This window comes from Thamnophis sirtalis, unplaced genomic scaffold (genome assembly GCF_051295495.1).
Source record: "Thamnophis sirtalis isolate CommonGarterSnake01/CBP01778 unplaced genomic scaffold, rThaSir2_p1.2 scaffold_13, whole genome shotgun sequence".
NCBI classification, from domain to species: Eukaryota; Metazoa; Chordata; class Lepidosauria; order Squamata; family Natricidae; genus Thamnophis; species Thamnophis sirtalis.
The window spans coordinates 29845479-29872148 of record NW_028261393.1 but is presented as its reverse complement, the minus strand read 5'-3'; the positions used below and the strand labels follow the sequence as shown (position 1 = coordinate 29872148).

The 26670-nt window shown below is 50.4% G+C and overlaps 1 protein-coding gene across 2 annotated transcripts in view; it reads right to left on the bottom strand.

Moving 5' to 3' along the window:
* NHSL3 (NHS like 3) overlaps positions 1–26391 on the bottom strand; it is a 63721-nt gene extending 37330 nt beyond the window's left edge. The window contains exon 1 of one of the 2 annotated variants that reach the window (XM_087727859.1): positions 25857–26391. In XM_087727859.1, coding sequence (XP_087583985.1) covers positions 25857–26067 — 211 coding nt within the window. In that variant the 5' untranslated portion in view covers positions 26068–26391. Of the gene's footprint in view, positions 1–12179; positions 12419–25856 lie in introns of those variants that run through there. The other variant, XM_087727860.1, reaches the window with a different exon arrangement.
* Positions 26392–26670: the final 279 nt, after the last annotated feature.

The following is a 26670-nucleotide window of genomic DNA, read 5'->3' as shown; positions in this document are numbered from 1 at the left end:
GGGTTCCTGCCCACCAGAGAGCCACGTTCAGTCCCCTCAGAGACTGTTATCTACCATCAATTTGAATTGAGCCGTTTAGTTCCGATTTAACATGGAATAAATCGGTTCTCATTTTGGACCTAACCCTGCCTTCTGATCTCTTGTGCCTGGCAGGAGGAGAAGCGGAAAACCGCAAGATGTGGTCATTGTAGACAATCTCAACCTCTTCTGCTTGCCTGCTCTGCTCTACCCAGTAGGGCTCTCAAAGGCCAGGCACCGCTGGCATCAGCTGAGCCTCCCACGTGACTCAAGAACGGAAGAAGGAAGAGTCCGGAGCTGCCTCTCCAAAGCCTGGAGAAATCCAAAGGGCAGCCAGGAAGCCCATCCGCTCGCCTTTCATTGAGGGCCAACTGAGCAGAGTGCAAGGGCCCCCCATCCCACGGCCCCTTCCCAGGACTGAGGGTGCTTTCTAAAGATCAGCCGGTCCCTGCTTCGACTGCCATGATCTTTTCTCCCTGCCTTTGAGCAGGGGGGGGGGGGTGTTATTGATGGCCCTTCCTCTCACACGGCCCAAACCTCTTCTATGTTTTCAAAGGGCTGCAAATGGAGGCAGGGGTTCTTGCTGCTGCTGCCACCTCCTCCTCCTCCTCTTCTCAGTCCCAAAGGGAACCATTGCCCAAGCACGACGGGGCAAGTTGTGGCCGTGCGTGATCAGCCAACTAGGCATGTCTGCACAGGAGAAGGCATTTCGCAGGGTTTCCCTTCAGAGGCCGAGACTCTGCCAGAAACTTCATCCCAATTTTCAAGGCTTCTTCAGGCACCCCGAGAGAGGCGGGTTTTGCAGGAAGTCCCTCGCAGCACAAACATCCAGGCGCCTGATGCCACTTGATGGGAGGAGACTGGGAGCCCCCCCTGGAATTTGACAAAGCTGTTCAAGCGTGCAGTCACAAAATGGCTGCTCCTGGAGAAGAGGCTGGGCAAACTGGGAAGGGAACGCCCTCAGCTTCCTACTTTCTCCTCTTTCTTGGGGGGGGGCGCATTGGCCTGTTTCCAGAGAAAGTACTGAGTTGCAGTGCCCCCCCTCCCAATTCCTGAAAAACTGGGGCAAGGATCCCAGAAAAATGCCTCTTTTAGATCTCTCCGTTGTGCATTTTTACTGACTGGATCATAATAAAGAGCCTGGCTGCCCACAATCCATTGTCTGGCCAGTTCTGAACAAAAGTGGGCGACTTCTAGATCTATGTGTCCATCAGTTGATTTCCTGCATCAGGTGGTGATCAAACGTCCAGTAACCAGTTTTACTGATGCAGAATCCAGAAAGTTAACGTTGCATGGGCCATTCTAGGCTGCAAAAGAAGCTATGCAATTTCAGTCTAACAAAAGAGATCATCAAAATTGTTTCTAAATAATTGTGGCTAAATTATTACCAGTAAGGAGAAATCAGAGTAAAAGGCCTGTGCTTGTTTCTCTTCCTCAGTTGGTTTCATTTTTGAAAAGTCTCTTCTCCTTGCTTCCTTTATATACTGCAGTATACCGCAAATAGTTCTTTGCAGTATTCCCCCCCAAAAAAAACTTTTTTACACACACACACACACACACACACACACACACACACACACACAGCCACTTTTTTACTTCTGGAAAAATTTCCCTCTTACAGGCCGGACATGCTCAGAGGCACCCTTTTCTTTGCTCTGCTCTCTCACAAACCAAAGATGTGTTGGTTGCCTGGGTTACATTTAAAACTGAGCAGCTCCTGCCAATATCTGTGGCAGGCAGAAGCCTTGCATCTCAACAGACGGCTGGAGATCCTGGTCTCAAAGTTCCTAGCTGGGCGCCTTAGCCACGGCACAGACTGGCCTCTGGAATCTCAACTGGGGCCCTGGCAGCATTCAAAAGACAGAGACGGAGGAAAACCTGCCCATTCATGGTGGTCAGTGAGAACCGAGGAGAACTCTGCAGGGAACGCAAAGAGGTGTGTCCGTTTCCATGGCAATGCCTGCCGGATAAAGCGTGTGGGGCACAGCCCAGGGTGGTGCCCAAGAACAGAACGGAGCGTCTGGCTGCAAAGGCCGAGAGCCACGTGGAGGCAGGATCAGGTTCTCCTTGCCCCAAGGCAAGTAGAGGAGCCCCGTCCCGGTCCCCCCGCCCACAGGATCCCTTCTCCCGGGTTTCCCTCTGCACTGCGGTGCCCCCACCCCCATGGTCCTTCCCACATTGCTGCCCAGGGCCTGGAGGCCCCCTGGCACCAGCAGGAGGCTGAGGCCTCGGGGCCTGTTCAGCCCTGCCCATCTCTGCAGCCAGCAGGTCCGACAGTGAGATTAGGGAGGGAGGAACGGTGGGCATTTCCCTCGCTTGGGAAGGCAGAGGCAGTCGGTGTCCGTGCCCTCTCCCCAAGAAAGGGAGACCTGCCTGGGCTGGGGAGGAGACGCAAGAAGAGCCCCTCCTTGCAGCCAGGGAGGTGGAAAGGGCTGCCGGATGAAGGGCAAAGGTGTGGGTGAGAGAGGATCCCTCCAGACAGCCTCCTGCCACTCTTCCGCATCCAGAGTCATTTGACAGTGAGATGGGCGGCATATACAATACATAAACATAAATAAATAAAATCCACCAAACCAGATCATGAGCCTCAAACTCAACAAGGTTACTAATTGCACAGGGCAGTTCTCCACTCATCTGAGTGAGGCTTCTGGTGACAAGAGAACAAAGTTCTTTAGGGCTCTTCTCCCTTTCCCTTCATTCTCAGACTGAGCTTGTGGGGTCAGTTGGAAGAGGAGGCTGCTCGGGGGGCTTCGGTACAGCAGCCTCCATGTGCAAATGTGCCCTCTGGCAATGGGGGGCAATCAGCCACAGCACTTCTGGAGGGCACCGGTTTTGGGAATGCTGCCAATCTTTATGCCCCACACTTGGAGAGAGGGGAGAGAGGGGCACGGCTCAATAAGGCCCAGCATGGTGCCCAGGCTTCCCTCTTGGGCAACTACCCTCTTTTGCTCTCAGGGCGCAGCACCTGTTTCTTCAAGCCAAGATCCCCATTTTCCTGCTTCCTGAACCCTGAATGCCAGGGCTGTCCCTCCCCACTTTCCTCTCTGCAGGCAGAATGTGGCTGGACAGCCCCAACGCGAACAAGGCACCCACCCCAGCCCATTTGTTGGGTGCCTGAAAAATGCTGAAGCAACACAATACACATTCCTTTGCTTTGTGGTCTCCCGTCGGTTGCCATGGAGCTGGGCAGGGGCTGTTCCCCCCTCCGTTCCCTGAGGTTTACCCCCGCAGCTCAGGGCACCTGATCAGAGGCTCTTTTGACATGGGATGCTGAGAGGCTTCGAAGGTTGGGCTCTTCTCCAGAGACCCACTCTGCTACCCCAGGAGATACCCACTTGCACCCCCGTGCGCTAAATAATGAGTTTGGGCCCAGATGTCTTCTAAGGCTGCAGAAAGAGGGGGAAGCAAATCAGGTGTTACCTTTAATCTACATCCACTCTCATTAATCTGATTACTGCCCAGTCATGTGTTGAAAGATTTCCCCCTTCAGTAACACTGAACTTTAGCGTTTGAGAGGAGCATGAAAGGGGTGCCTACAACCCTGGACTTAGCATCTTGGGGGGAATTCAACCACCTTGGTTTATAAACCATGGATCATGGCGTATGTTGTAGCCTATCGGCCACCAGCTCCTCCAGCAGCTGAATCAGAGGAAGAGGAGGTGGCATGGGAGTCAGGGTCAACATCAAGGCAACCTGAGAGCTCCAAGGGGGAAGAGGGAATGGAGCTGTCAGAGAGAGAGAGAGGGAGGGAGGGAGGGAGCGAGCGAGAGAGAGAGAGAGAGGGGGGGGAGGCGGAACCTCAGTTGTCCATCAGCCCTCAGTTGGAGAGTTAACAGCCCCCAGGTCTGGAAGTCTGGATGAGGAAGAGAAGGAACAGCTGGGTCCAGTGCCTGATACCCGGATATGCAGAAGGCAGAGAAGAGGAGAGCAGTGGAGATCTATGGGCAAGTCCTTAGGACGGAAGAGCCACTGCTGCTAGCTCTGAGGATCAAAGGCAGGGGGTGAATAGATGTGGCAGACAACCATTCATCTCCCTGCTGGACGGACATTAGCCTGCGGTGAGAGAGAAATGTTTTGCTGGCACTCCTAATAATGGAATCATTAACTACTGAGGGTTTGTTGCATTTGGGGAGCTGGGTCAGAACAGCTTAGCACAGGGGTGGCCCAACCTTTTTGGCTACTGGACACAACTGGACGTGACGTTATGGGCATCAGCACTGCCTTTGTAAGAGGGGGCATAATGTGCCCATGCACAAAATGGCTGCTGTGGAAGCCCAGGCCCTTCCCACATGGGGTACCAACCCAGAGAGGCGGCATACTTGGGGCCAGAGAATTCACTGATTAAACTGAATCCCTCAAAGCCAGTAGAGAGACCCCTGGTCGCTCCCTCTTCCTCAGAGTAATCCCAAGAGAAACTTTGCTCTGCAGCTGCCCATATGCCAGCCAAGCTGACTGGGGAAAGAGAAGTTCAAATTCAACATGTCTGTAGGATTTTCCAGGAGGGGAAATTGAGGCAAATGTCAAGGCAGAGCAGACGTTGAGTTGGAAAAAAGCCCAGATGTCCTCCAGGTGCCACCTGGGCAGCCTCAGCATGGATGCTGTGACATCATGCCAGCCTTAGTGCACGCAATGTCTCACAATATTGTGTGATATCACTGTGGCACAGCTGCTAGTCTTTTGCAAAGCTGCATTTTGGGTCAGAAATTTTATTTGGGCTGCAAGGACACAATATGCTTACCCAAAACCAGTTAACCAGATGCCTTTGTGGCTTGATGCAATGTGTGAACCCAGGAAAGAAAAGGGTGGAGAACCCAGCCAAAGGATCTAATTTCTCAACAGACTTGAACACAGGGCCATAACTAGCAAAATGAAATTCAAGGGAGAGAAAACGAAGCTTTTACCCTTGGACAAGAGAAACCAAAGGCACAGGTACAGGTCAGCCGGTTCACCCAAATTGGTAGTGGAAATGGTGGGTGCGCTTGCCCACCCATCCCGGCTCTATGCTGTCCTATTTAGGCACATTTTTGAGGCCGGGTGCATGTGCGGAAGGCACACGAGCAAAGGCCATGCACGGAAGGCTGGGTGCATGCGTGGAAGGGGTGCGTGTGGGGCGAACCGGTGGTAACAAAATATGAAACCCACGGCTGGTATGGACAATGTGGTACCCAGCTCAACAGTAGTAACTGTGGCAGGGATCTTGGAGTTTGTCCTAATGGACAATCTCTTAAATAGGAGCCAGTGATGTGCAGCAGCTGCCAAAAAAGCCAATGCAATCCTAGGCTGCATTTAATACAGGAATGGTATCAAGGTCACATGAAGTGTTAATATCGCTTTATACTGCTTTGGTAAGATCATTTTTGGAATGCTATGTCCAGTTTTGGTCACTACAATGAAAAAAGAAAGAGCACAGAAACAAAGACTAGACTAGAGGCTTAAAAAACAAATTCCCAAAAGGAACTGGGTATGTCTAGTCTAACAAAGAGGTGACAAGATAGCAGTGTTGCAATATTTGAGGGGCTGCCATAAAAAAGAGTGAGTCAAACTATTCTCCAAAGCACCAGATGGCAAGACAAGAATCAATGAATGGAAACTAATCAAGGAGAGAAGCAATCTAGAAACTAAGGAGGAATTTCTTGACAGTGAGAACAATAAGTCAATGGACTGGCTTCCCTCCAGAAGTTGTGGATGCTCCATCACTGGAGGCTTTCAAGAGACTGGGCAGCCCCTTGTCCGGAATGGTATAGTGTCTCCTGCTTGGACAAGCAGTTGGACTAGAAGACCTCCAAGATCCCTTCAAACTCTGTTATTCTCTTACTCTGTTATTATTGGTCCATCTACCACATGACAGCCAAGGATTCTTCCTTCCTTCTTTCAGGTACCAAATGGGAAAACCTACAAACCTCACTCACAGGGAAGTCCTTCCCTTCCCTGTAACAACTTTCCCAGCTGAACAAAAAATGGAATGGCTTCCACTTCATCTGTCTTAAAAGGCATCCCTGTCCATATCTTTCTCCTTGTGTGCTATGTCTTTCGTCTCTTCATTTTTTAGTTGCAAATGTTTATAAACCAGCATTTGGCTAAAGAGGGGGATAAATATGTATTAAATAAACAAAATGCACTGAACTTTGCAGCATAAATGAAGAGGCAATTCTCGGCTGCCAGGAAGCTTACAAAACTGAACCCCCCTATCTCAATTCGTCCACAGAAGCTTTGTGTAAGAGGATAAGGGGCTATTTTGGCAGGACTGCCTGTTTTCAAACAGTTTTTAAATAGCCCCTGAAGTCTCTGAGCACGAGAGGAATGCATTTGCTTCAGCCCAGCAGCACCTCTAACCACAGATTTATGTTGAACGAATGGACTTCCTTCCAGGTCATGGGGTGCAACTTCCAGGGAGATAAATCTCCCTCTGCCCCCCCCCCCATCTCAATTGGCATCTGAAAAAGAATCAGGCTCTTTTAAAAGTACAAACTATGAAACAAACGCAAAACCTCTGCATTTCTGCCATTTGGAAAAAACACAACTGTAGGTTAAAAAAAACCTTCCCCTGGTCAGGTGCCCCCAGAAGGTGTGGGTCTTCAGTTTCCATTGGCTGGGAGTCCTGGCTAGACGTTGTAGGGATGAGGTCCCAAACACCTGGAAAACATCAGGCTGAGGGAGGGGTTTGAATAGGAGCCATTCCCCACATTACAGCCCTGGGAGCTTTTCCAACATATCAGCCTTCACTTGCTTAACGTCCCTACAATTCCCACCCTGTTTATGCCAAGAGGGGAGTCCCACAGTGGGACAGGGGTGTCCATGGAGGATGGTCATCATAGTCCAGATGGATCGCCCCTGAACAAAACTCTTTCTCCTGGGGCTTTCTTGGGACCATTGTGGCCACCAGCTTGGCTAACTGTCAGTCCCCTGCAGACACTCCTGGTGGGCAGAAGGGGAGAGTGAGGCCACTGCTGCTATGATGTCCTTGTTGCAGGCCAGCAAGATCAGCAGCCAAGGAAGCTGGAAGGAACCAAGGAAGTCAACCTCCCAAAGCTGCTGTGGGCGTCTACTGCCTGCCTATGAATCAGTCAGTCACTTGGCTCACCCTCTGCAACCCCCACCAAAGCCACAGCCACGTCCAGACTCTTGGGGAGCCTTTGCTTTTAAGCTGGGCATCACTGCAGATCCCTAACAGGAGCCCAGCGGGAGGGAGGGAGGGAACTAAATGGAAAGAAGCCAAAAAGGGCCTGTATGGCCCTCTTAGCTTTTCTATTCAGGGGATGAGACCTTCACAAGCCAGCTTGTGTTACAGGGACCTTGGCTAGAAACCAGGAGACTGTGAGTTCTAGTCCCGTCTTAGGCATGAAGCCACCTGGATGACCTTGGACCAGTCACTCTCAGCCCTAGGAACCGACACTGTGGATGGTTGGGGAATTCTGGGAGTTGAAGTCTATATATCTTAGAGCTGTCAAAGTTGAGGAATACTGCAAGTCACATCTGAAAAACCTTGTCAAGAAAACTGTGGGGATTTGTCCAGGCAGCCTAAGAGAATTGGATGTGGAAGAAGTGGGGGGACCCCATCACTAACATCAGCTTTGATGTGAGAGGAAGATGAATGGGGGATGAAAGTCCTCAATTTGTTTCTTAGTTGCAGGGGAGCCCAACAGTGGGGACAACCCTGTCTGGCCCAGAATTAAGTCAGGTTGGTCAAGTTGACAGGGCTGGCACTCCTTTGGATTCTGCCTCCAAGAGAGATACTGGAAGTGTGCAGGAACACCCTCCATTGCGCCCATCCTCAAAGATTTTGCCTTTGGAGAAAACGGTGCCACCAGAAGCCACCTGATTTTTGCATTCCAACCCCTGAAGTCATGCTTGATTGAAGGGCAAATGTCAGCTAGGTAACAGTTCTGATCTGATGTGAGTGGGGAAACTACATACTGTAAAGGGCAGGCAGAGTTAGTGTTTGGATGGGGCACCATCCTGAAATCCAAGAGATATAGGCTAGACTGATACAGGGGGAAGGCCTTTCTATGTTGCTACCAATTAAACTGTACAGAGACTGAGTCCTCCAGCATCAGGGGCTGCGGCACATTCAGAAGGAAGCTAGGAAGACAAACAACTTCTGTCACACAGACAATAATTCTCAGCCTTGGCAACTTTTAAGATGTGTGGACCTCAACTCCCAGAATTTCCCAGCCAGCGTAGTTGACTGAGGAATTCTGGGAGTTGACATCCACGAGTTGCAGAAACACTGCTTTAAAGCACAAGATATTTTCTCTTTATCGATGGACCGATTTGAAGATCTCCTTCTCCCACCAGATTATGCTGGAACTTTATGAAATAAAGGAAAACAAACTGTGCCTGTTTCTAGCCAAGATTCTGGAGCCATGCAGGAGGTCAGATGCTAACTAAATGGGATGTGTGCAGGAGAGGCAGGAGGGAATGAAATCAAAGCAGCAGCTGCAACTGTGCAATGAAAACTCCATCTAAAAAAGGGAGGAACCTTGCACAGTTGCTGATGCCATCTTGACTTTTTGGACTTCCTGTGCGCCCCTCCCTCCCCCAACACTTCTAAGCAGGAGTTAATATTCCTGTTGTTGTTGTTGTTGTTGTTGTTGTTGTTGTTGTTGTTGGGAAAATCATTTCATTTGAGTTGTGGCATCAAGAGTAAAGCTGAATTTTATTTCAGCAACATTAAATAAATATGTAGAATAAGGTTATGACAGTTATGATGTAGTGCTTAAAGGTGCTGAATTTCAAGCTGGGAGATCCTCCATTCTAATCCTGCCCTAGAAGCCATCTGGGGGGGCTTGGGCTCTCTCACTGGAAGGAGGTGGCACATCCAAATATCTTGCACAGAAAACAGCAGAGACTTGTCTGAGCACCCACCAGAAGTCAAAATTGACTTGAAAGCTCAAATGGAAGGGGTCTGTCCTCCAATCACCTTAAGGCATATGTGGTGTGAAGTGGGGAGACGGCTCTTCTCTCCCCTGGGCTTCATTTTCAGGATCCTTGACATAGAGCAGCATTTCCCAACTTCTGGCAACTTTAAGACCTGTGGACTTCAACTCCCAGAATCCCCCAGCCAGCTTGGCAACCACTAAGCTCGAGGTTCCCTGCTCATGGAATTTATGTGCTGAGAGCATTTTCACCAACCTGTCACCCTTTTGCTCCTGGGCATCTGGAGGCGGAAGAAATTGGAACCTGGAACTCTGTCACCTGTTTCAGGACTAAGCACCCAATTCTTGTTAAACCCTGTAGAGCCTTTCCCAAATTTTTCCTACTTCCTTTCTTTTCTTTCCCTGGCAGGCCACATTCATTAAGCTCAGTTGCTTCCTGCGGCCTGGGAGGGAGGCTTTGGAATCTGTCCCACCTCCGTGGTCATTTCATCTGCTGCTTTACACAACCAGCCCTGTCCCAACCACATTCAAAACCATGTTTTGGAGGGCAGACTCCTGCAGTCTGAATTCCTACATGGCTATGGCTGCATTCACACAACTTTCATCCATTGTCTGCATTTGCACAATGCACTGGACTGTAAAGTAACCAACCAGACTGAAGTTGGAGAGAATACTAGCCCACAAAAACCAACTAAAAACCAACCAAGATTAAAAAGAACCACTGGCAGCGAGTTGAGCAAATAGAGCAACTGGGCTTGTATCTGAGTTTTAAGTGTGGTGTGTAGAACACTGCTACTAAGTCAGAAGGTAGCTGGTGTTTGTTTTGTAAACGTGAGCAGTGTCTGAATCTTTATTTATGACTTATTATTATTTCATATTGTTACTATTACATATGAACTCAGGCAGCTGTCGTTTCTCAATTTGTTAAGCAAAGTGTAACTGCCTAATTTAGGAACCCAATCACTAAGTGAAGGTTTTATCAGAATGGGGAAAAACTGTAGGGAAAGCTTTAGCCTCAAAGTTTTTGTAAATCAGGTTCCTTTCAAAGATCAGAAGAAGAAAAACTGATCAGAATATAAATTATATTAGCCAGAAGTGCAGGGCTTAATCTGACTCATGTTTAGCTGCAGATTGATTGCCACAGCGAAGGACAATGACTACAGACCAAACTGGGGGAAATTAGCAGATTAATTCTTGTCCAGACACAGTTGCAGTGAAATGTTTACATTTGTTGGTTCTCTTTTCCTGTAGGGGCTTCTTTTAGCCACTGGGCAGATAAAGAGTTTGGCAAGGGGTAAACCTGCAAAGCTGGCTGGCTACCTTGTGGGAAAAGCTCCCAAGCCCACCCCACTTAACTGTGCAAACTGGCACAACCAGTTGGGGTCTCTTTTGCCTCCGCTCACACCAATCTCCATGCTAGTCTTGTAGAAAGAAATGTGGGTGACACTGAATTTGCATTTGCACCCAACCTCTCTGGAACGGGGGGCTGCCGGTGATCCATTTCCCTCACAGCAGGCCAACCCAACTTTACACCAGTACGACACCCACATTCGGATCAATCCTTATTTAACGAACAGGGTGTTGGTACCATTCCAAAGTCTGAATAAAGATCAAACAACCACCTTATTAAATAAAATTCATGTTAAGGAACTGACTGACACAGGATGGGGGTATTAACCGGCCTTAACCCAAGCTAAACACACTCCTGTTTTGTGGGGAAGGTTCGTGTGTAAGGGAAACACTGGTTTCTCTTAATCAGCAGCAGCACACAATTATAACACTGCAAAATAACTCCCTACCCCCCTCCCAAAGCACGCACGGGGCCATCAGTAGAGCAAACCTAAAACAAAATTTGGGTCCCTCATCTCTGGTGGTTCATTGGGCCAACCAACCAAGCTGGGAGAAAAAAACACTCACAAGCTTCGTGTTCCAAAGGTTCCGCATTTCTCACACCCAAAAAGCTTAGTGCTAATTAGGAGGATCTCAACAGCTGTGAAACAAGTAGCCAGCCAGTTGGGGGCTGCCTTCCCTTTTATTCATCATGATTCGCACCCATAAAATATAATCCACAGGGATGGAATGAAATAACAACAATTAAAGCAATTTCTTGTCATCAACATACTCCATTATGCCAGGGCAGGGCACATAAGCACCTGCAGTGTAAAGTACAGAGCAGGGCAGAAGTCACAAAACACCGGGAGGATACAATTAGGCCAAGGCAACAGGCACTCGCTGCCTTTCATTCTGACTTCAGGTAACCTGCAAATCCAGCTGCTGAATGGAGGGAATGCATCATACACATTGTGATGTCACCTGCATGGTGCAAAAGGTGCAAATTACACAATTTGATGTTGACAATAGAATCAAAATTATTAACCAGTCAATCAGTCGCATAACATGGTGCACCCAATGTCCTGCTGGGCTTCATAAACCATAGTCTATGCCGAAGTCCATATAAACACAGCCAAACTCTGGCATCTTTTATCAAGTAGAGGAGTGTTTCTCCACCTAGCAACCTGAAGATGTAGGGGTTCAACTCCCAGAATTTCACAGCCAACGGGAGAATTCTGAAAGTTGAGTCCATACATCTCCACTTGCCAAGATTGAGAAACATTAAACAAGGCAAGGCTAGTGGGGCACCCTCCCTCCGAGGGTTTCATGCTCTTCAGACACACAAAGATGAGACCCAACCCATGGCACACAGCAGGCCCAGCAAACCCAGCAGCCCTGTATGGGGAATCCCAAATTCACCAATTAGAAACCAAATCACTTCCCAGACCTTCTGCAGGCACCAGCACAACTGCTTGACGTTTCCACAAAAGGGTGATGGGGGGGGGGGTTTGAAGCTGCAGCTGCAAGGAGGATTAAGGCAGCGTCCCCTCCCCCCCTGCCTGGGCTCTCCGGGGCTCCCGGTGTTGCCCAAACTTTCTGGGCTCTGCAGCTCCCAAGGGGAGCCCTTGCCCTTCAGCGGGAGGCAGAGAGCAGGCGCAAAGGGCAGCTCCGGCCGGGGATCCCCGAAAGGCAGAATCGCCGGGGGGCTCAAGTGGAACCGCAATGCAGCGTCTGGCAAGAGGGCCTCTGAGCGCGTGCCGAGCGCCGCCCCGTCACCCCGCTGCCGCCTGTGTACCGGCCGGGAGCTTGGGAGGCGAGGGCTGCCTCCGGGGGAAGGCGAGAGGAGCCGCCTGGAATCCCTGGACGGCGCCCTTCGTCGGGCTCTGCCGGGAGGCTTCCGCCCCGCGAACACCTGCCCCGCCTGCAACCGCCACCCCACCTGTCCGGCCCTACCTGTCCTTGCCCAGTGGGCGCGGGCGAAGCTCCAGAAGGCCCAGGGCCGGGCGCCGGGAGCGCTGCGCTTGCGGGACGCGTTGCCCATGGCCGCCTCGGCCGCCCCCCACCCCCACCCCGCCCGGCTGCGGACAGAAGGGGGAGAGGAGGGGGGGCGCTACATGAAAGCGCGGGAGCCCCGAGCGCCTCCTTGCTCCAGCGGAGCCTGGGCGGCCGCTCAGCCACCCCCGGCGCTGCCTCGCCACCTGCCCGCGGAACCAATGGAGGGACCGGGGAGGAGCCCGAAGCTTCCCCGCCGCCCCGCTCCCTTGTCAGGTGGCTTCTCCGGGGCCGCTGCTCCTATGTTCGCCCCCCCCCCCCGGGACCAAACCGCTCAGCTGGGTCCTGGGCTGGGAATCAGGAGACGGTTTATGGCAGTCGCCCCCACCCGCCGGTTTTGCCAAATAATAGTTTCTGGAATCCCTGCCCATTGGCCAAGCTGGCTGACTCTCATGGGATTTAGAGTCCAACTACACATGGACTCGGTTTGCATCCATTTGGACCAGGACTTCGTGGTCACAAGAAATAGGGATTATTTCTTTAGACACACAGTGTCCAGATGTGAAGACTTCCTTGGTTCACACCTGAACACAGGAAGGGAGCAACATAGCTACAGATATTCACTGCCATAGCAAAGAGCAATGCGGTTTCATTAACCTGGGTTCAGAGACTAGCATGTTACCTGAGCCTAGAGATTTTTCCCACCCATTCAGAAATTAAATTATACTTGTGCAATCAAATTGTGTATTGTTATCCTGGCACTAGAGGATTATGATGGAGGAATCTAAGCACCAGGCATCCTAAAGAATCTTAAGCTGTAAACATCTTCATCAACGAAGCACATTCCCATCCATCATTCTGACCTCCTGAAGGGCCTCACCCGTTTTCTATGAATGCCACTGTTTCATGAACTAAATTTGAATCAGAAATCCTTACAGATAATCCTTGACGTACAACCATTCATTTAGTGACTGTTCAAAGTTACAATGAGCCACGGTGGCGCAGTGGTTAGAGTGCAGTAGTGCAGGCTACTTCTGCTGCCTGCCGGCTGCCTACAATTTAGTAGTTCAAACCTCACCAGGCTCCAGGTTGATTCAGCCTGCCATCCTTCTGAGATGGGTAAAATGAGGACCCAGATTGTTGGGGGCAAGCAGGCTGACTCTGTAAACTGCTTAGAGGGGGCTGTAAAGCACTGTGAAGTGGTATATAAGTCTAAGTGCTGTTGCTATTGCTACAATGGCACTGTGAAAAGACTTATGACCGTTTTTCACACTTAAGACTGTTACATGATCAAAATTGAGATGCTTGGCATCTGGCATGTATTTATGACAGTTGCAGTGTCCTGGGGTAATGTGATCACCTTTCGTGACCGGACAAAGTCAATGGGGAAGCCAAAATTATTTAACAACTGTGTTAGCAACTTAACAACTGCAATTCACTTAACAATTGTGGTAAAAAGTGAAATAGGGCTGTCTTGCTTAGCAACAGAAATTTTGGGCTCAGTTGTGGTCATAAGTCAAGAACTACCTGTCATTGGCAAACATTAAAAAACTCAATCCATCACAACCTTTTTCTCTTTGGGTGTTCCGGCCATCCCTGACTCCTGGCTTCCAAGCAGGGGCATCCCTAGAGCCTTCTTGAGCAACACACCTCGAACAAAGGCAAGGGGGATCTTGATGTTTTTGATACATGTGGCTCCTGCCTTGCTTCCAAGTGCCAAAGTAATTTGGAAATGTTCTTGGAAGGGAGTGAATGGCTCTGGGGGCAGAGTGATATTTTTATCTTTAAAAAAGGAAAATGGTGCATTAGGCTTAATAGAGACTTAATGAACCTATTTTGCTTCTCATTTTTGCTTTTTCAAAAATTCAAAAACCACACAACCAATTTTGGTCACGTCATCCAGAGGCCACAAAAAAGCGGCTGATTAGGAAAGCTGCCTGCCCCTCTATTAAGAACGGGAGAGAGGGGGAAAGAGATTAATTTTGGTAGCCCTTCCCTATCTAGAAAAATTGCAGGAATTCCCATTCACTTTAGGTGCAGCCAAGAAGATGATGGTGTAGCAGCCGGCATTGACCTCCGTGGAGATATGGCCAAGCAAAGAGAAACTCTGGTTCCTTGGCTGACCTTCTGCAAAGTTTTCTCCTTGAAGCTACTCTGCTGTACAGGAAGCCCTTGAATTACAATCATTGGAAGAAACAACAGCACTGAAAAAAATTGGCTAATAAGCAGCACTTACAATGTTGCAGCATCCCCAGGTGGTCAAAATGTGTGTGCTTGGCATGTGTTTACGGTCATTGCAGTGTCCCAGTCTATGTGGCCCATTGGCAAACTTCCCAGATGGCTTCTAACAAGCAAAATCAACGGAAGTTGGATTCGTTTAACAACTCCCTGATTCACTTAACAACTGCAGCAATTCACTTCACAATCATGGCAAAAGTCATAAAATGGGGTGCGACCCGCTTTAACTATTGCCTTGCTCAACGATGGAAATTCTTCACCCCACTTGTGGTCAGAGGTCAAGGACCACCTGTACTGTACAGCAAGCAAAATGTCCATCACAGACACAAGGGCCATTCCGTCTCCTCCTCAATCTCCTGGCCTGCAAGCACTCGCCTTTTGCCTCCAAACAAGCTTCCCTCAGTGCACCATGCTTTACAAGAGCACCCCCTAAAAATACTTAACTATATACTTTCGAAGAAGCAGCACATTTTCAAAGAGTTTTATTTGTAAGTCAATGTGAAGTGCAGGGGGGAAATTCTCCCAAGGATTTGAAGCCTTCAGAGCCTTGTTGGAAGCCTCCCCTGTGTGGGGAGGCTTTCATTGCTTCCCTGACCCACTGCATGCAGTGACCCACTATGAAGACAGGCATATTTTCCAGGAAACCCAGCAATCCCCTAGTCAATTTGGGCCAATCCTGTTAGATCCCAGCAGCAAATCCTACTAGGGGGTCAAGAAGAACAAAGTCTTCCACTGAGATCCACTTTTGGCTCTACCCAGCGTTTTGGAACAGAGAGAAAATATGGAAAGCCTTGAGTTGCCCCAGAGGTGGATCCAGCTCAGAAAGCTGTCTGAAGCCGCTCCTGCTCAGAGTGGACTTAAGCTCCCACCCTGGCTGAGAGCTGAAAAGGGAAAGGCAGGGAAGCTGATTAAGTGAAAGTCTTGAGTCAAGTTATGGGTCATTGCAAGTTTTCTGGGGAAGGCAGCTTCAGGAGCAGCCGCATCGGTTTACAAAGGAGCATTGCAGCCTCTGAGAGCAAAGCCCTTCCTTCCTCTGAAGGGAACAAAGGCTTACCTGCTGCTGAAACAAAAACAGGAGGTTAAGATCTGAAATCATTAACAGAAATGAGCCAGGAAGCTCCCAGCTCTTTCCTGCTGAAACCTGATTTTGCCCCTCCACCCCCACTCTGCTCCCCCGGGGCACCTGCCTCCTCCTTCCTCCTCTTGCAACCCAGAGCAATGGAAAAAGAGACCGGTGTGTCCTGTGTCCCTTTCACGGGATCCACCCTGGGGTGAGGTTGCCTAAGATGACACTCTCACAAATTGCCCCTGGATTCCTCACGTGCAAAAGCAGCCTACAGAAACTCCAGCACCGGTTGGACGAGTCCCGTCTGCTGCCGACGTGGGTGTTTGCTCAGTTCTTAGTCTTCCTCCTTCTCAAAGACCAAACTGTCTTAAGAAGGAAGCCTCCTTAAGCCCAGAAACCTGACTCCACAACCATCCTGGGCTCTAAAAAAATCAGGTGTTGTTGTTGCACAAGGACCTCCTCTCCCACCTTCGGGTGGAAAAGACACACATCTCTTTGTTAGCCAAGCAACTCTCTGCCTTTTCCAGCAGAAGCCAGGTGCAAAGTTCTTACGAGCCTCCCTCTCAGAAATGTCATTCTCAGCCCTCATAATCCTGCAAACCACAATATTTCCCAACAACGAGTCCCTGGAAACCAGTTTTGCAATCCAGCTCAGGGTGCCAACACACACACACACACACACACACACACACACACACACACACACGGGGGCGGAGGCTGCAGCCTTTTTCCTTCTTGGGAGGTACCAGCCTTCTCCAACCTGATCCCTCACATATGCTGGCCTACAAACCCATGATTCCTAGACAGCCATTGAGGCTGGAGATTACAGATATTATCATCATCATGAGCTAATGAGAAGGTGTCCATGAGGACAGATACATTTTCCCTTGCAGGAGCGGACAGGACCAGACCAGGGTCTTTCCTTAGCCAAGACCTCCCTGCTCACCCGGAGCCTCCTCTGCTCTCCCATCTGCTGTGGGGCAAAGCCAGAGGTCAAGAGTCGCAGCACGGAGGGAAGGCACTGGCTGTGCTCAGTGGGAAGAGTTCTAAAGCTAGCAGCATGGGAGGCGGGGGGGGGCGGGATTCACTGTTTTATGCAACATCAGGAAGCTTGGCTTTTACAAGCCAGGATGCATTATGTCTCCGCATGTCTCTGAAGTCAAACGATAGCTTGTGCATTTTGAATAATGGCAGATTGAGGGTGATGGTTTTAAAAAGGGCAACTGTTTGGAGGAAGAGATGTCTGTTGTCTTGCCCTTGTTTTTAACAATGGCCATGATCTGCTAAGCCCCAGGAGCCCCCCAGAAACATCAGCTGCCCCCCTTGCCCACCCCAGAATGTCCACAGGAAAGTCATCAACGGGGAGAATGGCATCACAAAGGATGTGACTGATTTAGTTGCAACATGATATCATGATCTGATGAGGCAAAAGTGCCTCGTTCCCGTCATGACATAATGCAGCCTGTATAATGGAGGCCCTCCACCCCACCACCCCACCCCCAGCCAGGCTGCCCAGCTCAGCTCATTCGCTCCATCTGCAATGCAGCAGGCTCCTGAAAGGCTTGCCTTCTTCACCTAGAGTTGTGTGAGTGTGTTAGGGAATGTCAGGGGATGATGGGCTTTGGCCCCAGGACCAGAAGGCCTGGGTAGGGAAGGTAAAAAAGTCATGATGGTGGCCACAACCCTGCCATGCAAGCCTTGGTCCTTTTTTACTTGCATTGCACATCTCTTATCATAAATCCTCTTGTTTATTTTGTTTTGTTTATTGAATTTATATGCCACCCTCTCACTGTTGAGTGACTCTGGGAGGCTGATCGTGACCCGACAAAAAGGCGAACAACAAAACCGTGCCACTAAAACTGCGACATCATCAACGCGCCAACAACAATGCGGCGACAACAGCGCGGAGACAGAAGGGCGATTTCAGTCGACAGAGGGGCGATTTAAGTTAAGGTAAGGGTTAGGTTTAGGGCCAGGTTTAGAGTTAGGTTTAGGGTTAAGTTTAGGGTTAGGTTTAGCGTTACATTTAGGGTTAGGTTTAGGGTTAGGTTTAGGGTAAGGTTTAGGGTTAGGTTTAGGGTTAGGTTTAGGGTTAGGTTTAACGTTATGTTTAAGGTTAGGGTTAGGTTTAAGTTTAGGTTTAGGGTTAGGGTTACGTTTAGGGTTAGGTTTAGGGTTAGGGTTAGGTTTAGTTTTACAGCGCGCTTCTGTCGCCGCGCTGTTGTTGGTGTGATTCAGCGCTCATTTGTCGGAGCACTTTAGAACACGCGGTTTTGTCACCGCGGTTTAGTTGGGCGCGGTTTTGTCGTTCGCCCTTTTGTCGGTGAACCAGGCTGATAACATGGTAAAACAGCAATATAAAATCATTAGAACATCAAAACATTAAAATGTTAAAGCATTGCTGTGTGCAATGTTAGGATAAGGCAAGTTTGGGGGCACAAATTACCGGCTTCAGACCTGTGTGTCCCTGAAGGCCAGAGCCCTACGGCCAGCAGCCCCTCCAGAGAATCTGCGGCATCCCGGGATGGCCATTGAAACCTCACGGATTAAAAGCCACACAAGGAATTACCAAACTTCTAAAGGAACCACACCTTTAGAATTAGCCACTTGACTCGTCTCACAAGCCTAAGCAGGTCAGCCCTTGTGTGGGGAAACCCCAGGAAGCTGTAGGACTGAAGGCTAGACCGAAATTGAAAAGGACTCTTTTAGGGCATAAAAACTGACCAGGTCCTTCCTTCCACTACAAATAATCAACTTAGGTGGAAATGGTGGAAATCCTCAAGGCAGGGATAGCACCAGGGTCAAGCATATCATGATGTTGTTGTGCAAATGATGCAAATTATGTAACTTGTATCAGTCACGTTAGGCTTCCCTGCCAATCACTGGCGTCTTTTACAAGCCACAGAGATGTAAAAAAAAAAAATGTCACGTGACTGGTGTCTACCATGTAATTTGTATCATTTGTGCAATAACTTTATGATGTCATTGCAGTTTCTACTAAAGGCAGGCAGGGATGTCGGTCTTACCTGGCAAAAGGTCCCAGATAAGTACCCAGAGTTTTCTTCTGGGTAGATAAATTCAGGTTGGGCAATGAAATATCTTTTCTTCCTGCGGTATGAAACAGGCTGATAATTTTTCCTTTCCTGAAACTGTTAGAGCCTCTCCCTGCCTATACAAAGGTTGATCCCAACATTTCAACTGTTCAGTCTTTGTGCCAACATCTACCTGGCTGAGTTCCTCTCCTCTGTTTATGAGACTGCATAAATTATGCCATTTGCAGTCTCTTCCTTCTCAAGCAAGCCTCTCCAATTAACCCTTTACAATGAGGCAGAATTGGCACTTTGGATCTTTTACTGAAAAAAATAACTGGGTTTTTCAGATGGTAATGGTCTTAACTGCATCGTCTCCAGATCTGGAGGATCACAGAATTGCATCTGTGAGATGGCAGCTCTACACAATTTATATATTTATCAAATAAATAAGCAATGTATGACTGACACTCCCTCCCCCCCCCCGATGTCTCTGTTCAACTGGGAGACCCACTACTACTTAAGTCCCCCTTTCCCAGTCTGTGCCACCCTGTAGGGCAGGAAGGAAGAAGCGGTGTGCTATACATCTGGAGGCACCATGGGGAGAGAGGGTCAAAAAAGCCAGAAAGTGGCAGGCCTACTGGATACAGGTGCTTACAGGGCACAGTCAAAGTCAAAATGGCAGCCACAATGGTGTGGGTGAAGTGTGGCCCATTTCATCTGCTCCCTACAGATGCCCCTAAATGCAGAGAAGAGAAACATCCTGCTAATCTCAAGTCTCCTTGGGTGATGATGCCCAGCCACATCTGGCTTTCCAGAGTGGGTGGTCTCAGGTACCTGCAGGGCATGTTTGGCGTGTGATGGATGGAGCAGCCCCTGGACGACCTTAGGGCATGTCATTCGCCAGTCACCCAGCGGGACAATCTGACCAATGATATTGTAAGCTGTCAAAAGGGGTAAATGGGCCCTGTTGAGCCCCAATAGTGGTCAACCACCAGGACATCTAACATGTACTCCATCCCACATGCAGGGAAAGGTTCCAGGTAATCTGCTTTCTGGCATCTTCTGCACCTGATTCCTCCTCTCCCTCCAGATGACATTCCCCGTAGTTGGGGATCCAACTCACAGTTCCCAGTGGCTCCTTCTTCCCTCACCCCCTCCCAGAAAGAGGCTACCCTTTCAAATTGAAATGTCAGAGACTTACTAGAGTTACTTCATGAAATTACAAATTGACTTAAAGGAAGCTGAGAATTTCAAGAAAACAGGAGGAGGTATTAGAAGAAAACAGGAATTAGAATATTATTGATGGGCCTTAAGGACGAGTGTGAGGAAGAAAGAATATAAAATGGATTTATCTGATCATAGTTAAAAATGAGTTTTGTTTCTGGCAATGTTTGTGGTTATCCAAATTGTATATTTTTCATTTTGGAAATGCCTTATGGTGTAATGGATTCATTTTCAATATGTAAATAAAGTTCTATTATTTTGATTATTACATAATACGGGAACCACGAGGGGGTCGTGGTGGTGGGAGTCAGGCCTGAGCAGACCCCTCTCTATTTCCTCAAGAGTTCAGTGTGAATGAAACCAGGCAGTGGTGATTTAAACAAACCATGATTTAACTGTGGTGTTGACATGTTAGGAGCAGAACAAGCCAGCAGAGGCATTTGGGGGGAGGGAGGGAGGGAGGGAGGGGGCACTCTTTGGATTGATTAAAATCAAATGGCAAAGGGATCCAAGAGACGTATAGGATTCCTTGCAAAGTTGTAAAGCAGAGTGGAAGGAACCGGAAGGCCAAAGTACAAATCTCTACAAATCCTGTTGGCTTAAGACTTGGGAGGCCGGTTCAGTTCTAACTCCAGCCAGGAAGACGTCGGCTTCAGCACCTCCTGCTCAGCTTCACCTGCCTCAAAAGGCTGTTGGGAAGATAAAGCAAAGGAAGATTCCCACTAGAGCCCCTTGAGGTCCAGAGGAAAGGCTGAACAAAACAGTCACACACTGTTGGGGTGTAAAGTTGACACCCCCTCCCCCATTCCTTGCAGTGGAATCCTCTTCCCCCCCCCCCATCACTTGCCACCCTCACGGGGACATCATTCTCCACTGGCAGTACCTGCATGGCAGAATCCTTGGTTCCTGCCTGTCCTCAAACAAGCTGCTATCTGCCCAGAGGACACAATCACCCGCGACCACTTTCCCTTTTATAGTGCTTTCTCTCCATTGTCAGCAATGCTGTAAAGCAATTCCAGAGGTTGGTCCCCGGCCCTCTTGAGTGCAACCAGCAAACGTCCCTCCCTCCCTCTCTCTCACAGACACACTCCAGTAAGAGCGAGCCCTCCCATCCAGGCCCCACTGGGCCCCTCAAGGCTGCTGCAGCTGTCGAACTATCTTTGCGGCCCAGTGCCGAAAGAGTTGAAGAGGGTGCGGCCCGTCTGCACTCAGCATTTTGGAAGCCGTGAATAAGACGTGCCGGGAGACGGCGGTGATTTTATCCAGCAGAAGCCTGTTGGAGTCATCATGATCTGGCAAGCAAAGAACTTCATGTCTCCTTGGTAATCCAGAGAGAAGCTCACATGTGCAGCTCCTTGCCTTCACGTGCTTCAGAGGGACTCCACCCTCAAGGGCGTCTCAAAGGGAAGGAACCCTGGTTGTCAGAATCTGCCCCTTGGCCACTTCCTCCACCATGCCCGGATTCTCACACTCCAGTGCTGTTCTCTGCACCTCTTTCCCACGTCTCTGCAGGAGTTGCTGGAGAGACTTTCCAACAACCCCGGCTCTGTTTCCCTTCAAAGTAAAAAGGCCCTTAAAGGTCTTAGGGATGGGAAGGATTCCCCAGGGGAGAAGCATTCATGCTAGGAACTGGTGGGTTGTTACTGGTTTTACTACCGGTTGGCTTCTCGCATATGCATGCACAGTTCAATGTAAATTGTTCTTCATGCATGTGCAAAACAATTTATAGTGAACTGTGCACGCGTGGTCACTAGAAAATAACAGGGCGGCAACATCAGTAGCGGAGAGGGAACTGGTTCGGGGGGGGGGCGTGGCAAGCCTGGGTCGCTGCTGGTTCTGGGACCCAGGCAAAAATACTGTTACCGGTTTAGCCGAATCGGGCTGAACCGGGCTGAACCCACCTGATGCTGGGGGAGCAGCCCCTCTTCTCCCACTCACAGGATGGCAGATATGGGGAAAACAGGAGGAAGAAGGAGAGTTGATTATCTTTTGTCACCTTGAGTTATTTGTAAAAAAAATAATCAAAGGGTAGAATAAATAAATAAAATGAATGTTGTTTGTACATCGCACTTTCTTCCAAAATGAGGCCAAAGTAAATATATTTTGAAAAACAGTTGAGCTGGCAGATTAATCCGCTTTCAGGAGCTTCCGCAGGAGGATATCAGTAAAAAGGATGCAGGGCTCTGATCACAAGGTCACGTCCGCCATTTTGACTTTTTTGACACACTCATGCACCCCGTGGACACCCTGCCTTGGTTTAACTTGATCTCGCTTGATCTGTCCCAACAGATGAACCGGAGATCTCAAAATGGGCAGGTTTTCTTACCCCCCTAAGCAGCTTCTTTGGATTACCTTGCTGGAGGGAGAGGGAGAGGGAGAGGGGGAGGGAGAGGGGGGAGGGAGGGAGGGAGGGAGGGAGGGAGGGAGGGGAGAGAGAGAGAGAGAGAGAGAGAGAGAGAGAGAGAGAGAGAGAGAGAGAGAGAGAGAGAGAGAGAGAGAGAGAGAGAGAGAGAGAGAGAGAGAGAGAGAGAGAGAGAGAGAGAGAGAGAGAGAGAGAACACACCTTCGGGGAATCCAGTTGAGCCCATCCACCCCACAGCCAACTCCATCCTGTGCTGCCTCTACAGAAGAGACCCAACTACCAGGGAAGCAGCCCCAATGGCCTTAGGAGTCAAGAGGCCTGTCCTTGCTCAGGGCTACTTCATCTTCACCCATGCAAGTTGCAGCTCCCTCTCTTTATCCAGTCTTCTTCTGACTAACAAGTGGAACTTCAAAAAGCCAAAGTCCTCGACTTACAGCAGTTCACTTAGTGACCATTCAAAGTTACAACAGCACTGAAAAAAGTGACTGTTTTTCACACTTACAACTGTTCTTGACACCCCCATACACATGTGATCAAAATTGGCAACAGATATTTATGATAGTTGCAGCATCCCGAGGTCACATGATCCCCTTTTGCAACCTTCTCGCAAGCAAAGTCAACAGGGAAGCCAGGTTCACTTAACAACCATGTTACTAAGCTAACAAATGCAATGTTTCACTTAACAACTGCAGCAAGAAAAGTCGTAAAATGGGGCAAAACTCACTTAACAAATCCCAAAGGTTGCCTCTTGAAAAAAGCACCTTTGGGACAACGGTGACTGGATGACTGAGAATCTCCATAGTCACAAGAGCAAATTGTTGGGGTCCCCGGACAGATGGTGAACAACCATGGCCAACAGACTTTCTGTCCCTTCAGCTGTGAGGAAAGGTATATTTTTCTATAGACTATACAAAGTTTTGCCAACCAGTTTTACCTCACAGCATGGGGTTTCCTTCCAAGATACATAAAGTTTCCAAAACAGATGTCCACCTCCTGCAACTATAATTTCAGGCGTGTGTTGAGACCCTCAACTCTAGAAAATGGCATTATGGCAAATCAGGCTCATCTCCTCATTCGTACTAGGAAAATAGCACTGATTTAGGTCCCAAAGTTGTGGAAGGGGGTGCAAATATTTCCGGATTGAAAAACCACTCACCAATGGCTGATGGTTTTTGAAAAAGAACACTGCCCTGTACCTGAAATTAAAAGATGTCATCGGCCTTTGCCATCTCCCAAATGTTCTTCTGAGGCTCTTTCAGAGAAAGGCGCATTAGCATATTCGCAGAGCTCCATTCCAAAACACTTTCCATGCAGTCTGGGGGGCGAGGGGCCATCTTTTACTATCTTGTCAGCAAGAGACAAAGCAGTTTGAAAGCCTACAGGGAGTCCTCGACTTACAAACATTCATTTAGCAATTGTTCAAAGTTACAATGGCAGTGAAAAAAGTGACTTAAACCAATCCTCACACATATGACCTTCACAGCCTCCCTGCAATCATGTGGTCATGATTCAGGTGCTTGGCAACCAGCATGTAATGCCAACAGTTTCAGCGTTGCAGAGTTATGTGATCACCAGTTGCAACTTTCTCAGCCTGCTTCCAACAAAGAAAGACAATGGGAGAAGCCAGATTCGCTTAACGACTCAGCAAAAAAGGTTGTAAAATCAAGCAGTCACCAAAATCAGCCTTCCCCACCTGCTGCCTTCTAAATACAATGGACCACAGCTCTGATCATTCTCCCAACCCCTGTAAGAGATCGACTTCTCTAAAGAACACCAGTATGGGATAGGATTCTCTAACTCAGTGTTTATCAATCCGGGCAACTTTAAGATGGGTGGACTTCAACCCCAGAATCCTCTAACCATCATGGCTGGCTGGAGAATTATGGGAGTGAAGTCTGTACATCTCAGTGGCCAAGGTTTAGACAGACTTATCTAACTGTGGACAGCACTCCTAATACCTATTCTCTGCCTTTTGGATGGCCCTGGGATTCCCCCCCCCCCCCCCGTGAGTTCCCTGGAATCGGGCAGCCAGGCTGAGGTCTGTGCCACTCAATTCCACACACACACCCTTGACACATCTGATGCCAAGAGGAGGGGGGAAATGCCTCCCATGAGCCTATCACTTGGATTTCCCAGGCTATGCCTGGCGGATTTTGCTTTCACGGATCCGCCATCCCTCCTGCATCGCTTGGATCTCCGGTGGCCTCTGATTTTCCTGGTGGGGGGAGGGATCAAGCATGATTCAACTTAAAGCAAGGCATAGGACCAATATTAATTCAGTTGGAAAGAACACAGACCTCAGAATCCTGGAAGGGACCTCAGAGATCTTCTAGTCCGACCACCCTGCATAAGGCAGGAGATCTTATATCATTCTGATCAGATGATCTGTGTAAGTTTTGCATTTTTAAAAGGCAGCAACCATACTAGAATTAGTTTACCTCTGCAGAAGTATAAAAAGCCTCATTAAGCAAGTATATTTGGCATCTGGTTGCATGGGTGACAATGTGCTTTGTCAGTATATGCCAAAATAAATGGATTCCAGTTTTGTTGTTATTTCCCCGGAGTATCTAGCTAACATATTAAAAAATGACATTATTCTCATGTTATCACTTGCTCCCCGTTCTCCTCCGAGGATCTTCAGGCCAAGGAAACTTTTTGGCCAGTTCCTGAGTCGGATCCACAAGGTCCAGCTGCCCACCTGGCATCGTGCCCCCAGTCTAATGTTCCATACCATCTGTGTGACACACACCCTTGCACTCCCCTTTGGCGTCACTCGGCCGCGAACCCAGTGATCCAGGCAGCAGGAAATGATAAGCTCTCTCAAAGGGCGGCTTCAGCTAAGCATGTCCCGAAGGCTTCCCAAGTGGGCTACAGCATGTGTGCTATAGGTTGGCTGGTCCAGGACTTTCTCAACTCTGCTCAGGACCAACTGCACGGACCAACCAGCCACGCCACACACATTCCTTTCTACCCCTCAATCCAAAGTCCTAAGGGATAACAGCAGCCTTCCTTCCCCAGCAAGATGACCGGGTCAGCGTTGGACCCGGTTTGCATCATGTGTTGCAAAGCTTCCTCCCTCGTTGGGGGGATCTGGAGCTGCACCCGGGTTCTCCCAGGATCCCTGACCCGAGGACTCGAAGGAACGGCCGCCGAGAAGCCTGGGCCTTGGCAGGAAAGACATTTGCAAAGGGGAATTAGAGGCCCACATCTGGCACGGCCGGCAGGAACCGCCCGGCTGCAGCCCAACCCCAGAACAAAACCGCCTGTCCAAACTGCACACGGCGCGCCCAACCGGGGTTGCCGCCGGATGGTTTAGTGCCCTTTGCCCACCTGAGCAGCCCCGGGCCTTTCCCTCAGCTCAGAGACCGCAAAGAATCGGGGCTCCGCCTCCCCCGCCTGCTCTGCTCCGAGGGGCGCCGGCCGAGGGAAGGCAGCCGGACGGGCAGGTGGCGTCAAGGCTGAAGCGGCTTCGGCTCCGGGAGAGGCGAGGACGGAGCCCGCAACGGAGGAAGAAGCAACAGGCTGGCGCTGCAACTTCGGGGGACGAGAGCTGGCTGGGTGCGCGGCTTCAGCCCCTCCGTTCCGCAGCCCTCGCGGGAGGGCAGAGTCCGGCGGGACCCCGAAAGAGCCCCCGCTTCACCGCCCCTCCCCTCCCCTCCCCCAGGCTACGAGCCGCCCCCGCTGCGCCCCCCCCCCGCCTCTGGGCCCGGCCTCACCTTTGCCCTGGCGCCGCTCCTCTCGCTTCTTGCCCTCCGCAGGGGGCGCTCCGGGCTGCTCGCCCGCCGCCGCTTTCTTCCGCCGGCCCCGCAGCCAGCTGAAGGCCCGGCGCAGGCTGGACGAGCCGGACTTGGGCTTCTTCTTCTTGGGCGGGGGGGCGCCGGGACTCTTCTCCACGGGGGCCGCCGCAGGTGCGCTCTTGGCCGACATCTCGGGGCGGGGGAGGCGGCGGCCGGCCGGGGTGCGGCGGGGGCGAGCTCTGGGGTGGCGCGGCCCCGCCTCTCCCTCGGCCGGGCTCAGTGGCCGTGGGCAGCCGGCACCGGGACCCCCATCCGAAGCCCCGCCCGCTTCGGCGCCTTGCCTCAGGAGCGTGCGGGGGCCCGGCTGCTGCTGCGCCGCAATGTCCCCGCCGCCCGCTCAAGTTTGCCCGAGCAGAGCGGGTGTCACCCGGTGGGGCCGCTGTGAGTCCTTCTCCCGCGGTGGGCGATGCCAGATCGGAGAGACGCGAAGAAGAGGCGCTGCAATCGCCGCCGCCGGGGAAAGTTTCGGCCGGACCGGAGGGCGTGTGGGGAGGCCGGGCGGGGCCTGCGGAGCGCAGCGGGGTGTGGAAAGCTCCCCCTCCGACACTCCGCCTCCGCCGCGCTTCGCTCCGAAGATCCCCCTGCAGCCGCCGCCGTTCCAACCTCGCGATCGGCCGGCCGCGTCTTCGGCTCGCGAGGGGCTCCCCCTGCCGAGGTGAGAGAGCCGCGCGGTGGGGCCGGGCCGGCGCGGGGAGTTCTGGCCAGGGCGGGCCGGTTCCTGCCAGCGGGAAGG